Consider the following 15,797-nt stretch of genomic DNA (forward strand, 5'->3'; position numbering starts at 1 on the left):
CCTTGGGTTCATGCATGTTAACATCAGAAGCCTCCTCCTTAAATTTGCTTTATTCACTGCTTTAGCACACTCCGCCAACCCTGATGTCCTAGCCATGTCTGAATCCTGGCTTAGGAAGGCCACCAAAAGTCTGAAATTTCCATCCCCAATTACAACATTTTCTGTCAAGATAGAACTGCCAAAGGGGGAGGAGTTGCAATCTCCTGTAGAGATAGCCTGCAGAGTTCTGTCCTACTATCCAGGTCTATGCCCAAACAGTTTGAACTTCTACTTTTAAAAATCCATCTCGCCAGAAATAAGTCTCTCACTGTTGCCGCTCGTTATAGACTCCCCTCAGCTTCCAGCTGTGCCCTGGACACCATATGTGAATTGATTTTGATTTATTTATTTTTTATTTCACCTTTATTTAACCAGGTGGCTAGTTGAGAACAAGTTCTCATTTACAACTGCGACCTGGCCAAAATAAAGTAAAGCAGTTCGACACATACAACAACGCAGAGTTACAAATGGAGTACACAAACATACAGTCAATAATACAGTAGAAAAGGTCTATATACAGTGTGTGCAAATTAGGTAGGATAAGGGAGGTAAGGCAATAAATAGGCCATGGTGGCGAAGTAATTACAATATAGCAATTAAACACTGATGTGCAGAAGATGAATGTGCAAGTAGAGATACTGGGGTGCAAAGGAGCAAGATAAATAAATAAATAATTACAGTATGGGGATGAGGTAGTTGGATGGTCTATTTATAGATGGGCTATGTACAGGTGCAATGATCTGTGTGCTGCTCTGACAGCTGGTGCTTAAAGCTAGTGAGGGAGATATGGGTCTCCAGCTTCAGTGATGTTTGCAGTTCATTCCAGTCATTGGCAGCAGAGAACTGGAAGGAAAGGAGGCCAAAGGAAGAATTGGCTTTGGGAGTGACTAGTGAGATATACCTGTGTGTTACGAGTGGGTGCTGCTATGGTGACCAGTAAGCTGAGATAAGGCGGGGCTTTACCTAGCAGAGACTTGTAGATGACCTGGAGCCAGTGGGTTTGGCGCCGAGTATGAAGCGAGGGCCAGCCAACGAGAGCGTACAGGTCGCAGTGGTGGGTAGTATATGATGCTTTGGTGACAGAGTGGATGGCACTGTGATAGACTGCATCCAATTTGCTGAGGAGAGTGTTGGAGGCTAATTTGTAAATTACATCGCCGAAGTCGAGGATCGGTAGGATGGTCAGATTTACGAGGGTATGTTTGGCAGCATGAGTGAAGGAACACCCACGCGTAGCACGCACTCCAGCAGATATATTTCACTGGTCATCCCCAAAGCAAACATCTCCTTTGGCCGCCTTTCTTTCCAGTTCTCTGCTGCCAATGAACCGAACGAATTGCAAAAATCACTGGAAGTTGGAGACATATCTCCCTCGCTAACTTCAAGCATCGGCTGTTAGAGCAGCTTACCGATCACTGCAGCTGTACACAGCCCATCTGTAAATAGCCCATCCAACCAACTACCTAACTCGTTCCCATATTTGTTTTTTGTTTTTTTCTGCTCTTTTGCACACCAGAATTTCTACATGCACATCCTCATCTGCACATCTATCACTCCAGTGTTAATTGCTAAATTGTAATTACTGCAACACTATGGCCTATTTATTGCCTTACCACCTTACTTAATTTGCACACACAGTATACAGATTTTCTGTTGTGTTATTAACTATACGTTTGTTTATCCCATGTGTAACTCTGTGTTGTTGTTTTTGTTGCACTGCTTTGCTTTATCTTGTCCAGGTCGCAGTTGTAAATGAGAACTTGTTCTCAACTGGCCTACCGGCTTAAATAAAGGTGAAATTTTAAAAACTATTTTGAAGTCAAGGGGTATGAATACTTTCTGAAGGCATTGTGTCCAGAGCGACTTACAGACATTCAACTAAGGTAGAGAAGACAAACACAATAAACGTATTTCTTCATTTGGGATGCAAATGATGTGAACCACCGTACCATCACCCCCCCCGTTTTCATGATCGAAATGCAAACAAAAGCCGTTTCCCGATACAACATTGAAAGCATCTTACTGCATGGTTTATTGGTAATCTAGACTAGCTCTTGTTTCCCATTGAAGAATCATACGGTTAATGAAAAACAGGAATAGGCTTGAGATTTGAGATACAGTATTTATGCCGCATGAAAGTGTAGTGGCACATTTGTTGTGCTGGGAGACCCATCTAAAGCTCTTCAAATGTTCTTGTGACCAACCAAATTAACACCAAAACCAATGTCTCTACCTTCAGACTTCAACCTAAGAGTAAGCTTGCTGAAACCCACCATTTGGGAAAACACATTACTTTTGTGATGTGAAAACAATGTTTCAAGCTCAGCAAGATAGTACAAACTAATCTGGGTCCAGTTTACCACTTTTACACCGCGACCCAAAAGGAATCAGCATTGGCTCCGGATCCATTATTAGGAAATACTACAACCGCGTGCATGTTGGTGCAGTCGTAATAAAGTCCCATCATGCCATCTTAGCATTCTGGTTCATCTGGCACTATGGTGATGGGTATCAGAAACATGACAGACACACACACACAGACACACAGACACTCTCTTTCTTTCATCATACTCATCTTGGCAAAGGGACAACAGAGGTACAAATATGGCGAGTGGGTCATATTACTACCATGTTTATTATGATACCCTATACTGAATTAGACCTTTCCATAACACAGTGCACACCCAGGGGTCACATTAGTATGAGAGCAGGGGGACAACACTACAATATAAAATGCTCTGCTTTCAGCAACCAAAAGACAAAAACTTTGAAAGTGATTCCAAAGAAAACACTGTATATGTAATTAGAATAAGTTACTTGTATGCATTCTGTAGCCTAACAACACTATTAAATACTTATAATACACATAATATAACTTGTTACCGTATTAACACTTGACTAGTATTGCACTGTTCATAGGTGCAAAGAAAAGAGAGGGATGGCGCTGCATGGCATCGGAGGAGATGGCTGCCGTTTTACCAATTATTTTGTACATAATGTTTCTGTCACCATCTCTTATGACGGAAATGAGCTTCTGGATATCAGGACAGCGATTACTCACTTCGTACTGGATTTTTTTCTTGAATGAGTCGGACACAAAGGATTTACTTCAGACACCCGACAAGGCCCAAATCCCCGTCATTCGCATGAAGAAGAAACAGAGATATTGGGGATGTAGGTCGGGGGTGCCTTGTAAGGATCTGACGGGGAGTGCGTAATCCACCTAAACCATCAGTTCTATTAGCCAACGTGCAATCATTGGATAATAAAATGGATGACCTCCGATCAAGAATATCCTACCAACGGGACATTAAAAAACGGTAATATCTTATGTTTCACCGAGTCGTGGCAGAACGACAACATGGATAACATACAGCTGGCTGGGTTTTCGGTGCATCGGCAAGACAGAACAGCTGCCTCCGGTAAGACAAGGGGTGGTGGTCTGTGTCTATTTGTAAATAACAGCTGGTGCACAAAATCTAATATTAAGGACGTTTCAAGGTTTTGCTCACCTGAGGTAGAGTATCTCATGAAAAGCTGTAGACCACACTATTTACCAAGAGTTTTCATCTATATTTTTCGTAGCAGTCTATTTACCACCACGAACCGATGCTGGCACTAAGAAAGCACTCAACAAGCTGTTAAAGGCCATAAACAAACAAGAAAATGCTCATTGCCGGGAACTTTAATGCATGGAAACTTAAATCCGTTTTACCTAATTTCTACCATTTGCAACCAGAGGGGAAAGAAACTCTAGATCATCTTTACTCCATACACAGAGACACATACAAAGCTATGCCTCACCATTCATTTGGTAAATAACCAGAACTCTATCCTCCTGATTCCTATTTACAAGCAAAAACTAAAGCAGGAAGTACCAGTGACTCGCTCAATACAGAACGTCAGATGGCGCAGATGCTAAAATACAGGACAGTTTTGCTAGCACAGACTGGAATATGTTCCGGGATTCTTCCGATGGTATTGAGGAGTACACCACCTCAGCCACTGGCTTCATCAATAAGTGCATCGAAGACGTCTCCCACACAGTGACCGTACGTACATACCCCAACCAGAAGCCATGGATGACAGGCAACATCAGCACTGAGCTAAATTGTAGAGTTGCCGCTTTCAAAGAGCAGGACTCGAACCCGGATGCTTATAAGAAATCCCGCTTCAGACAAACCATCAAACAGGCAAAGCGTCAATACAGGACTCGTACTACACCGGCTCCAACGCTCGTCGGATGTGGCAGGGCTTGCAAACAAATACAGGTTACAAAGGGAAACACATCTGCGAGCTGTCCAGTGACACGAGTAGTTCTCACGTTTGTAGTCATGAAGTGCTTTGAAAGGCTGGTCATGGCTCACATCAACACCATTATCCCAGAAACCCTAGAACCACTCCAATTTGCATACCGCCCAAACAGATGATGCAATCTCTATTGCACTCTACACTTCCCGTTCCCACCTGGACAAAAGGAACACCTACTGAGAATGCTTTTCATTGACTACAGCTCAGCGTTCAACACCATAGTATCCTCAAAGCTCATTACTAAGCTAAGGACACTGAAACTAAACACCTCCCTCTGCCACTGGATCCTGGACTTCCTGACGGCCGCCCCCATGTGGTAAGGGTAAGTAACAACGCAACTGACACACTGATCCTCAACATGGGGGCACCTCAGGGGTGTCTGCTCAGTCCCCTCCTGTACTCCCTGTTCACCCACGACTGCGTGGCCAAGCACAACTCCAACACCATCATTAAGTTTGCAGATAACACAACAGTGGTAGGCCTGATCACCGACAACGATGAGACAGCCTATAGGGAGGAGGTCAGAGACGTGGCAGTGTGGTGCTAGGATAACAACCTCTCCCTCATCGTGATCAAGACAAAGGAGATGATTGTGGACTAAAGGAAAAGGAGGACCGAGCACTCCCCCATTCTCATTGACAGGGCTGTAGTGGAGCAGGTTGAGAGCTTCAAGTTCCTTGGTGTACACATGGACCATGATAGTTCATTGGTTCAAACACACCAAGACAGTCATGAAGAGAGCATGACAACGCCTATTCCTCATCAGGAGACTGAAAATATTTGGCATGGGTCCTCAGATCCTGAAAAAGTTCTACAGCTGCACCATCGAGAGTATGGTTGGTTGCATCAACGCCTGGTATGGCAACTGCTCTGCACTACAGAGGGTAGTGCGTACGGCCCAGTACATCACTGGGGCCAAGCTTCCTGCCATCCAAGACCTCTATACCAAACGGTGTCAGAGGAAAGCCCTAAAAATTGTCAAAGACTCCAGCCACCCTAGTCATAGACCGTTCTCTCTGCTACTGCACGGCAAGCGGTACCGGAGTGCCAAGTCTAGGTCCAAGAGGCTTCCAAACAGCTTCTACCCCCAAGCCATAAGACTCATGAACAGCTAATCAAACGGCTACCCGGACTGTTTGCATTGTCCCTCCCCCATTTTTACACTGCTGCTACTCTCTGTTTATTATCTCTGCATAGTCACTTTACCTCGACCTACATGTACATATTACCTCAATTACCTCAACTAAACTGTGCCCCCGCACATTGACTCTGTACCAATACCCACTGTATATAACCTTGTTCCTGTTTTTTTATTGTTGCTCTTTAATTATAGATTTTTCTATTTTCTTTTATACTTCAGTTTATCTTAGTAAATACTTTCTTAAAAACTTTTTCTTAACTGCATTGTTGGTTAAGGGCTTATAAGTAAGCATTTCATTAAGGTTAACAACTGTTGTATTCGGCACATGTGACAAATACAATTTTATTTTTATTGCTGTTACAATAATGTGTAATAACACTTTACACACTTGTAATACACTTCATGTAATATGTTACTGTTTTAACACTTACAGACTAGTATAGCACAGTTAATAGGTTCACAGAAAGGGGTATTCACTTAAACCACTTAAACCGTTGGACTCGTCAAGACAAATAACATTTTGACAAGAGGATGATCTCACCCGTATGCCAAATGGCCACGGGGAAAAGGGCAGCGATACACTACATTCTATCTCTCCTGGTAACTTAAGGCATAACAACAGGTTCACAATCAGTGCCAGCTCTGGTGCTTGGCCCGTAATTTATAGGCGTTAGGACAACATGAGGTAAGGGTAGCTGATCCTAGATCATTCATAAAGGGCAAGATGAGCAGAAGCATTGGTTTCCTTCTTTGACAGAGTTGTTTTTGTTCAGGGAAAGTATGCAGCCTCGGCCAGAGACCAATCAGAGACCAATCAAGGTGCATTAATTGAGGAATAAACTGAATGCGCAAGAAACAGCTGCCATTTGAGGAAAATGGAAGTTCAACAACAAGGCTTTAATGCCAAATGAAGCACTATCAGGGTCCTTCAGTAACACTTTAAGTCTGTTCATCTAGTCATCTTATATGCTAAAGAAGGTAATGCTATTCTATCTGCCCACCACCCCAAGCTGTCACCAGCTGAGACTGGGAGTGGGAGAGTAGGCCTAACCACACACACACAGTGCTAATACAATGATACTGTACATGAGGAGTGTAGCAGTAGCATGGCAGTATAGCATGTAGTGATTAGATATTTTAAAATTAAATTTAGGGGTTAGGGGAATATTGTTGTTTTCATTAATTCTCTACAATAACAATCATATAAAATCAAATGTTATTGGTCACATACACATGGTTAGCAGATGTTATTGAAAGTGTAGTGAAATGCTTGTTCCTTTTGTTCCGACAGTGCAGCAATATCTAACAAGTAATCTAACAATTCCACAACAACTACCTAATACACACAAATCCAAGTAAAGGGATGGAATATAAGAATATGTACATATACATATAAATGGAAGATTTTTCTAACTTAATTGAGGAAAATAAGAACAATCCGAAATTCCTTTTTGATACTGTGGCAAAGCTAACTAAAAAGCAGCATTCCCCAAGAGAGGATGACTTTCACTTTAGCAGTGATAAATTCATGAACTTCTTTGAGGAAAAGATTATGATTATTAGAAAGCAAATTACGGACTCCTCTTTAAACCTGCGTATTCCTCCAAACCTCAGTTGTCCTGAGTCTGCACAACTCTGCCAGGACCTAGGATCAAGAGAGACGCTCAAGTGTTTTAGTACTATATCTCTTGACACAATGATGAAAATAATCATGGCCTCTAAACCTTCAAGCTGTATACTGGACCCTATTCCAACTAAACTACTGAAAGAGCTGCTTCCTGTGCTTGGCCCTCCTATGTTGAACATAATAAACGGCTCTCTATCCACTGGATGTGTACCAAACTCACTAAAAGTGGCAGTAATAAAGCCTCTCTTGAAAAAGCCAAACCTTGACCCAGAAAATATAAAAACTATCGGCCTATATCGAATCTTCCATTCCTCTCAAAGATTTTAGAGAAGGCTGTTGCGCAGCAACTCACTGCCTTCCTGAAGACAAACAATATATACGAAATGCTTCAGTCTGGTTTTAGACCCCATCATAGCACTGAGACGGCACTTGTGAAGGTGGTAAATGACATTTTAATGGCATCGGACCGAGGCTCTGCATCTGTCCTCGTGCTCCTAGACCTTAGTGCTGCTTTTGATACCATCGATCACCACATTCTTTTGGAGAGATTGGAAACCCAAATTGGTCTACACGGACATGTTCTGGCCTGGTTTAGGTCTTATCTGTCGGAAAGATATCAGTTTGTCTCTGTGAATGGTTTGTCCTCTGACAAATCAACTGTACATTTCGGTGTTCCTCAAGGTTCTGTTTTAGGACCACTATTGTTTTCACTATATATTTTACCTCTTGAGGATGTTATTCGAAAACATAATGTAAACTTTCACTGCTATGCGGATGACACACAGCTGTACATTTCAATGAAACATGGTGAAGCCCCAAAATTGCCCTCGCTAGAAGCATGTGTTTCAGACATAAGGAAGTGGATGGCTGCAAACTTTCTACTATTAAACTCGGACAAAACAGAGATGCTTGTTCTAGGTCCCAAGAAACAAAGAGATCTTCTGTTGAATCTGACAATTAATCTTAATGGTTGTACAGTCGTCTCAAATAAAACTGTGAAGGACCTCGGCGTTACTCTGGACCCTGATCTCTCTTTTGAAGAACATATCAAGACCATTTCGAGGACAGCTTTTTTCCATCTATGTAACATTGCAAAAATCAGAAACTTTCTGTCCAAAAATGATGCAGAAAAATTAATCCATGCTTTTGTCACTTCTAGGTTAGACTACTGCAATGCTCTATTTTCCGGCTACCCGGATAAAGCACTAAATAAACTTCAGTTAGTGCTAAATACGGCTGCTAGAATCCTGACTAGAACCAAAAGATTTGATCATATTACTCCAGTGCTAGCCTCTCTACACTGGCTTCCTGTCAAAGCAAGGGCTGATTTCAAGGTTTTACTGCGCTAACCTACAAAGCATTACATGGGCTTGCTCCTACCTACCTCTCTGATTTGGTCCTGCCGTACATACCTACACGTACGCTACGGTCACAAGACGCAGGCCTCCTAATTGTCCCTAGAATTTCTAAGCAAACAGCTGGAGGCAGGGCTTTCTCCTATAGAGCTCCATTTTTATGGAACGGTCTGCCTACCCATGTCAGAGACGCAAACTCGGTCTCAACCTTTAAGTCTTTAAGACTCATCTCTTCAGTGGGTCATATGATTGAGTGTAGTCTGGCCCAGGAGTGGGAAGGTGAACAGGAAAGGCTCTGGAGCAACGAACCACCCTTGCTGTCTCTGCCTGGCCGGTTCCCCTCTTTCCACTGGGATTCTCTGCCTCTAACCCTGTTACGGGGGCTGAGTCACTGGCTTGCTGGGGCTCTCTCATGCCGTCCCTGGGGGGGGTGCGTCACCTGGGTGGGTTGATTCACTGTTGTGGTCGGCCTGTCTGGGTTGGCGCCCCCAGGGTTGTACCGTGGCGGAGATCTTTGTGGGCTATACTCGGCCTTGTCTCAGGATGGTAAGTTGGTGGTTGAAGATATCCCTCTAGTGGTGTGGGGGCTGTGCTTTGGCAAAGTGGGTGGGGTTATATCCTTCCTGTTTGGCCCTGTCCGGGGTGTCCTCGGATGGGGCCACAGTGTCTCCTGACCCCTCCTGTCTCAGCCTCCAGTATTTATGCTGCAGTAGTTTATGTGTCGGGGGGCTAGGGTCAGTTTGTTATATCTGGAGTACTTCTCCTGTCCTATTCGGTGTCCTGTGTGAATCTAAGTGTGCGTTCTCTAATTCTCTCCTTCTCTCTTTCTTTCTCTCTCTCGGAGGACCTGAGCCCTAGGACCATGCCCCAGGACTACCTGACATGATGACTCCTTGCTGTCCCCAGTCCACCTGGCCATGCTGCTGCTCCAGTTTCAACTGGCCTGGGCCCTAGGACCATGTCCCAGGACTACCTGACATGATGACTCCTTGCTGTCCCCAGTCCACCTGGCCATGCTGCTGCTCCAGTTTCAACTGTTCTGCCTTACTATTATTCAACCATGCTGGTCATTTATGAACATTTGAACATCTTGGCCACGTTCTGTTATAATCTCCACCCGGCACAGCCAGAAGAGGACTGGCCACCCCACATATGCTCTCTCTAATTCTCTCTTTCTTTCTCTCTCTCGGAGGACCTGAGCCCTAGGACCGTGCCCCAGGACTACCTGACATGATGGCTCCTTGCTGTCCCCAGTCCACCTGGCTGTGCTGCTGCTCCAGTTTCAACTGTTCTGCCTTATTATTATTCGACCATGCTGGTCATTTATGAACATTTGAACATCTTGGTCATGTTCTGTTATAATCTCTACCCGGCACAGCCAGAAGAGGACTGGCCACCCCACATAGCCCGGTTCCTCTCTAGGTTTCTTCCTAGGTTTTGGCCTTTCTAGGGAGTTTTTCCTAGCCACCGTGCTTTTACACCTGCATTGTTTGCTGTTTGGGGTTTTAGGCTGGGTTTCTGTACAGCACTTTGAGATATCAGCTGATGTACGAAGGGCTATATAAATATATTTGATTTGATTTGATTTGAAGAGCAATGACCGACCGGCATAGGCAAGATGCAATAGATGGTATAAAATACAGTATATACAGCCACCAATTGTGCAAGTTCTCCCACTTGAGAAGATGAGAGAGGCCTGTAATTTTCATCATAGGTACACTTCAACTATGACAGGCAAAATGAGAAAAAAAATCCAGAAAAATCACATTGTAGGATTTTTAATTCATTTATTTGCACATTATGGTGGAAAATAAGTATTTGGTCACCTACAAACAAGCAAGATTTCTGGCTCTCACAGACCTGTAACTTCTTGTTTAAGAGGCTCCTCTGTCCTCCACTCTTACCTGTATTAATGGCACCTGTTTGAACTTGTTATCAGTATAAAAGACACCTGTCCACAACCTCAAACAGTCACACTCCAAACTCCACTATGGCCAAGACCAAAGAGCTGTCAAAGGACACCAGAAACAAAATTGTAGACCTGCACCAGGCTGGGAAGACTGAATCTGCAATAGGTAAGCAGCTTGGTTTGAAGAAATCAACTGTGGGAGCAATTATTAGGAAATGGAAGAGATACAAGACCACTGATAGTCTCCCTCGATCTGGGGCTCCACGCAAGATCTCACCCCGTGGGGTCAAAATGATCACAAGAACGGTGAGCAAAAATCCCAGAACCACACGGGGGGGACATAGTGAATGACCTGCAGAGAGCTGGGACCAAAGTAACAAAGCCTACCATCAGTAACACACTACGCCGCCAGGGACTGAAATCCTGCAGTGCCAGACGTGTCCCCCTTCTTAAGCCAGTACATGTCCAGGCCCGTCTGAAGTTTGCTAGAGAGCATTTGGATGATCCAGAAGAAGATTGGGAGAATGTCATATGGTCAGATGAAACCAAAATATAACTTTTTGGTAAAAACTCAACTCGTCGTGTTTGCATCCAAAGAACACCATACCTACTGTGAAGCATGGGGGTGGATACATCATGCTTTAGGGCTGTTTTTCTGCACAGGGACCAGGACGACTGATCCGTGTAAAGGAGAGAATTAATGGGCCCATGTATCGTGAGATTTTGAGTGAAAACCGGCCTTCCATCAGCAAGGGCATTGAAGATGAAACGTGGCTGGGTCTTTCAGCATGACAATGATCCCAAACACACCGCCCGGGCAACGAAGGAGTGGCTTCGTAAGAACCATTTCAAGGTCCTGGAGTGGCCTAGCCAGTCTCCAGATCTCAACCCCATAGAACATCTTTGGAGGGAGTTGAAAGTCCGTGTTGCCCAGCAACAGCCCCAAAACATCACTGCTCTAGAGGAGATCTGCATGGAGGAATGGGCCAAAATACCAGCAACAGTGTGTGAAAACCTTGTGAAGACTTACAGAAAACGTTTTCTTCTGTCATTGCCAACAAAGGGAACAAAGGGTATATAACAAAGTATTGAGATAAACTTTTGTTATTGACCAAATACTTATTTTCCACCATAATTTGAAAATAAATTCATTAAAAATCCTACAATGTGATTTTCTGGAAAAACTTTTCTCTCATTTTGTCTCTTACAGGCCTCTCTCATCTTTTTAAGTGGGAGAACTTGCACAATTGGTGGCTGACTAAATACTTTTTTGCCTCACTGTACATATGGGATGAGTAATGCAAGATGTGTAAACATCATCATTAAAGTGGCATTAATCAAGTGACTAGTGATCCATTGTATGTAGTCTTTATGTAGGCAGCAGACTCTCTGTGTTAGTGATGTCTCAATATAAATTATATGAAATCAGCTTGTTCCTTTCAACTGTTTTTAAATGCAGACGATTCAGCTCTTTTGGTCTCTCGCAAAGTATGGATGAGAGCCAGCTTAGTGCAGAACTGACGAGTATCAGTAACTGGCTGTCAGACAACATGCTGTTTCTTCATTTGGGGAAAATAGATTCAATTTTATTTGGATCTAAGATCAGGCTTGGTAGATCACCAGGCTTTAGAGTCGCGGTTGGTGACACAGAGGTTACAGCCAAGAACTGTGTTAAATACTTAGGCTGTGAACTAGACAGGTTCCTCACAGGGGAGAGTATGGGGCAGAAAGTGATTGCCAAAGTCAACTAGGAAGTGAAATGTCTGGCCAGAAAAGCCACATTTGTACATAAAGGAACTTGAAAACACTTGCAGCAGTTTGTGCAACCTCACTTTGACTGTGTGAACTACCTGCTCAAGTAGTTCCCCAAGTTCATCAAGAACAAGCTACAGACATCTCAAAATAAAATGTCATGGGTCATTCTGAATCTTATAGCCCTCTGGGTCATGTTGGAAAAGGGGGAAACCTAGTCAGTTGTCCAACTGAATGTAATTCAACTGAAATGTGCCTTCCGCATTTAACCCAACCGCTCTGAATCTGTGAGGTGTGGGAGGCTGCCTTAAATCGACATCCACAAGTTCAGCGCCCAGGGAAAAGTGGGTTAACTGCCTTGCTCAGGGGCAGAACAACAGATGTTTACCTTTTCAGCTCGGCCCTTCTCAGTGCAGTGAACTACAGTGACTATCAGTTAATAAAAGGGTAATTTAGCTGTAGCTAGGAGCTGGGATTGGCCCATAAAATTGTGTATGTTACAGTCCCCCAGTATCTAAAGAACTATCTTACTACTGTCCTTCCTACGCCATGAGAGGCAGTGCCAGAGATTTTGAGCCACCTCGATTCAAGAGCGGTACTGGTCAGAGCACGTTTTTATATACGGCAGTGGTGGAGTGGAACAAACTCCCGGCTGAGATAAAAGCTGTTTTTGCAAGTCTTAGGTTCAAACACTCCTGCAAGGCTTGGTTAATGTTGAGATAGCCTCATAGCCAAGTATAAATACACTCCGCGCTAGTGGAGTGATTTGTTATATTAGCTTTTTTGTATATATCTTAATATGTGGACATTTTATATTATTGAATGTAATGGCACAGAGTGCCCAGGTCCATTGTTTTGCCCTGCTGCCACTTGCCTCCATTGTGGATGTCCCCATTGAAATGCATGACATAATTTTCAATGGAGCAGTCCACAACACTACGTTGGGGGTGCAGCATTAGGCTGCAGTGCATTCTCTTTACCGCATGTGTTCAATATTTTCTAATTGTGTGTTGCTTTACCATGCGGTGGTACAAACGGAAGTACACACACAGACTCAAACTAGCTAGCTTTTAGCAAGTTGAAAAGCAAATGACATGTGCGTCAAATACGGAAAACGCAGGCCAGACATGCGGCAAAAAAAACTCATATGCATCTGTTGGACCTCGGACAGGATGTGAACGAGGCTTGAGCCAGCTAAAGATAGCCGCTAAACTAATAGTGACCAGTATAGGCTTGACCCGCTAGCGATTGCAGTTAGCTTAGCGTTAGCGTATACCGTTTTACTCTAAAAATAATACTCTAATAATAATACTCACTTGGGTTGGGAGATGGACCTTAGACCATATAAACGGAGTAGAAAATAAACCACATTATTACCTTAGAGGAGCTATAAATCAATAAGTTTAAACCAGAATAGTAGCTGGCACCCTTTTGTCTTATATTATTCCATGGGCTAGCCTGTTTAAGCAGCAAACCCAGGCATCTCCAAGGCAAGATTGCTAACAGTTTTCACTCAATCAATTTACACATTTTAACTGTACAATTTCAACATAAAGGGTACTCAGATTTCGACTAAAATTGTCTATAGATAACGTGCTTGTGTAAAAGGCATACTTGTTTTAACAAAATAATGAAAAAGGAGGCAGGAGGAAATGTTTAACGTTCACAGTTTCTCCTTTGAGTGTTGAGGGGAGACACAAAACGCTGTTGTCGCGCCCCTACAACGCCCACTGCTGGTGGCAACAGGCATAAACAATTCCCAATTGAAATCCTTGGGAGGACTCAGCCCAAATAAGTGTATTACAACAATATCAAAATCGTGTGATTTATGTATGGTTCTTAAATTACATTTTCATTTTAGTGATTGAGCAGAGCGACTTACATGACTGCATTCCTCTTAAAATAGCTAGGTGAGACAACAGCATATCACCATTGTAGAAGGCATCTTTTACCTCGACAAAGTAGGTATCGGTAAAGCCAGTGATAGTAGGAAAAAAGACAAGCACATTTTTAAAAAGTATGAATATATATATATATATATATATATATATATATATATATATATATATATATATATATATACCATGCAAAACAAATAATAATTCTGTAATACATTTTGAAAGCAATACATGCATTGAACAAAACAAATATGTTCCGAACACATTTTGCATGATGAAAATACATAGGCATATCAATATAATATAGAATTTTTGGTATGGAGCTGTGCCATTTATATAGGTTATTAAAATATATGACGATATTATTTCAAATGTATGTCACTTTATGAGTTAAAATACATGTCACGTTTTTTTCGTATGGGCACACGAGCCCTTGTCAACAGAATATATCTGTCTCTATTTTAAATATTTACAGTAATTATAAGGTTTACTGAAATAGGGATTTAGAAGGAAAGCTGAGAGGCTCGGTAGAGTGGTGAAAAGGTATAGCAAAGCCACAACGGGACAGCTCTTCAGTGCATCCGTCACTGGAGGGTACAGGAAAAAAAAGACAAAAAGTTCAGTCACATGATAGGTTTCGGTTTTGGAACAGTTTAGAAAGTACCAAGACAAAGGAAAATTCGAGACAAAAAAAATACGATCGCGCATGTCTGTCGAAAAATATCCATGGGCTTATTAGGCTATTTAAGTTTATGCTTAGAAAAGTTATGATTTGCCTCTACAATCAAGGCAGATTTTTTTTTAAGTGGTAGCTACTACAACAACTGATCATCACATCGTCAAAGAGATACCGCATAGCATCAATAGACCACCGCCAATGAATTGCGTCTGGTCTAGTATGACCGAAACCCTCAAATGCATGCCCAGTTCATTGTATGGATCATTATAAACCTCTGCACATCCATAGAGGCAGAATGAATAACGAACGTTTTGTGGGTGACAATCGCGAAATAAACACGGACATGCTTTCATGATCACGTGCTGTACTGTAGGCCTATTTAGGGTAAACTCGGTCCTATGTGCGTCTGTGGTATTATAATGCCCGACATTGGAGGAAAAACGAAATTGACAAGACAGGCCTATAGCCTACCCGTCACACCGACAAGCAATACATACAGTCCCTGTAGAGCTAACGAGCCTTCCTTTATCTCTATTAACCCTTCAAATCAACGCTGTGACAATGATAAAAACTGAATATTTTCTTAATGGCACATTTTGATTTAAATGTCCATATTTCTACGTGTGACGTCAAATAGCCAAACTTACCACTGTCACTGGCGAAACCATCTCTCAATCGATCACTGTAGTATATATTCGCAAAGCAACTGGAGATTGCGACACTGAGCTGCGGCCGTTTTCCCGTACTGTACGGTTCACTAAAATTGCTGTAGTCTTTGTGATGCGTATTGTTTTGGTCCCTTTTCGGGGCAGACTGGCATAAGGGGAGGAGGCAAACCGACCATAATTGTAGGTGGAGATAGACTTTAGGCACCGATAGGGTGCCGTTAAAATATCCGACCAATTAACAGACAGGAACAAAAAAAGAGGCAAGGTTAAGAGACTATAACGCCCCTTTTAATACGAGGTCTTTTGACTGCTGTTTACCTATCGAAGCAGATGGCCTGTATTTACATCTAGTCTAATTACACATTTCACTTTGTTACACTGTATCTCTCTCTGTACATTTACATTGTGATAACATTGT

The 15,797-nt window shown here is 42.7% G+C and overlaps 1 protein-coding gene across 1 annotated transcript in view; it reads right to left on the minus strand.

The window, feature by feature from the left end:
• The window catches only part of tmem86a (transmembrane protein 86A), a 59,066-nt gene extending 43,542 nt beyond the window's left edge, over positions 1 to 15,524 (minus strand). Inside the window, exon 1 of the mRNA XM_035790372.2 lies at positions 15,359 to 15,524. Coding sequence (XP_035646265.1) covers positions 15,359 to 15,379 — 21 coding nt within the window. The 5' untranslated portion in view covers positions 15,380 to 15,524. The remainder of the gene's footprint in view (positions 1 to 15,358) is intronic.
• Positions 15,525 to 15,797: the final 273 nt, after the last annotated feature.

The sequence above is a fragment of the Oncorhynchus keta genome, chromosome 17 (genome assembly GCF_023373465.1).
Source record: "Oncorhynchus keta strain PuntledgeMale-10-30-2019 chromosome 17, Oket_V2, whole genome shotgun sequence".
Classification (NCBI taxonomy): domain Eukaryota; kingdom Metazoa; phylum Chordata; class Actinopteri; order Salmoniformes; family Salmonidae; genus Oncorhynchus; species Oncorhynchus keta.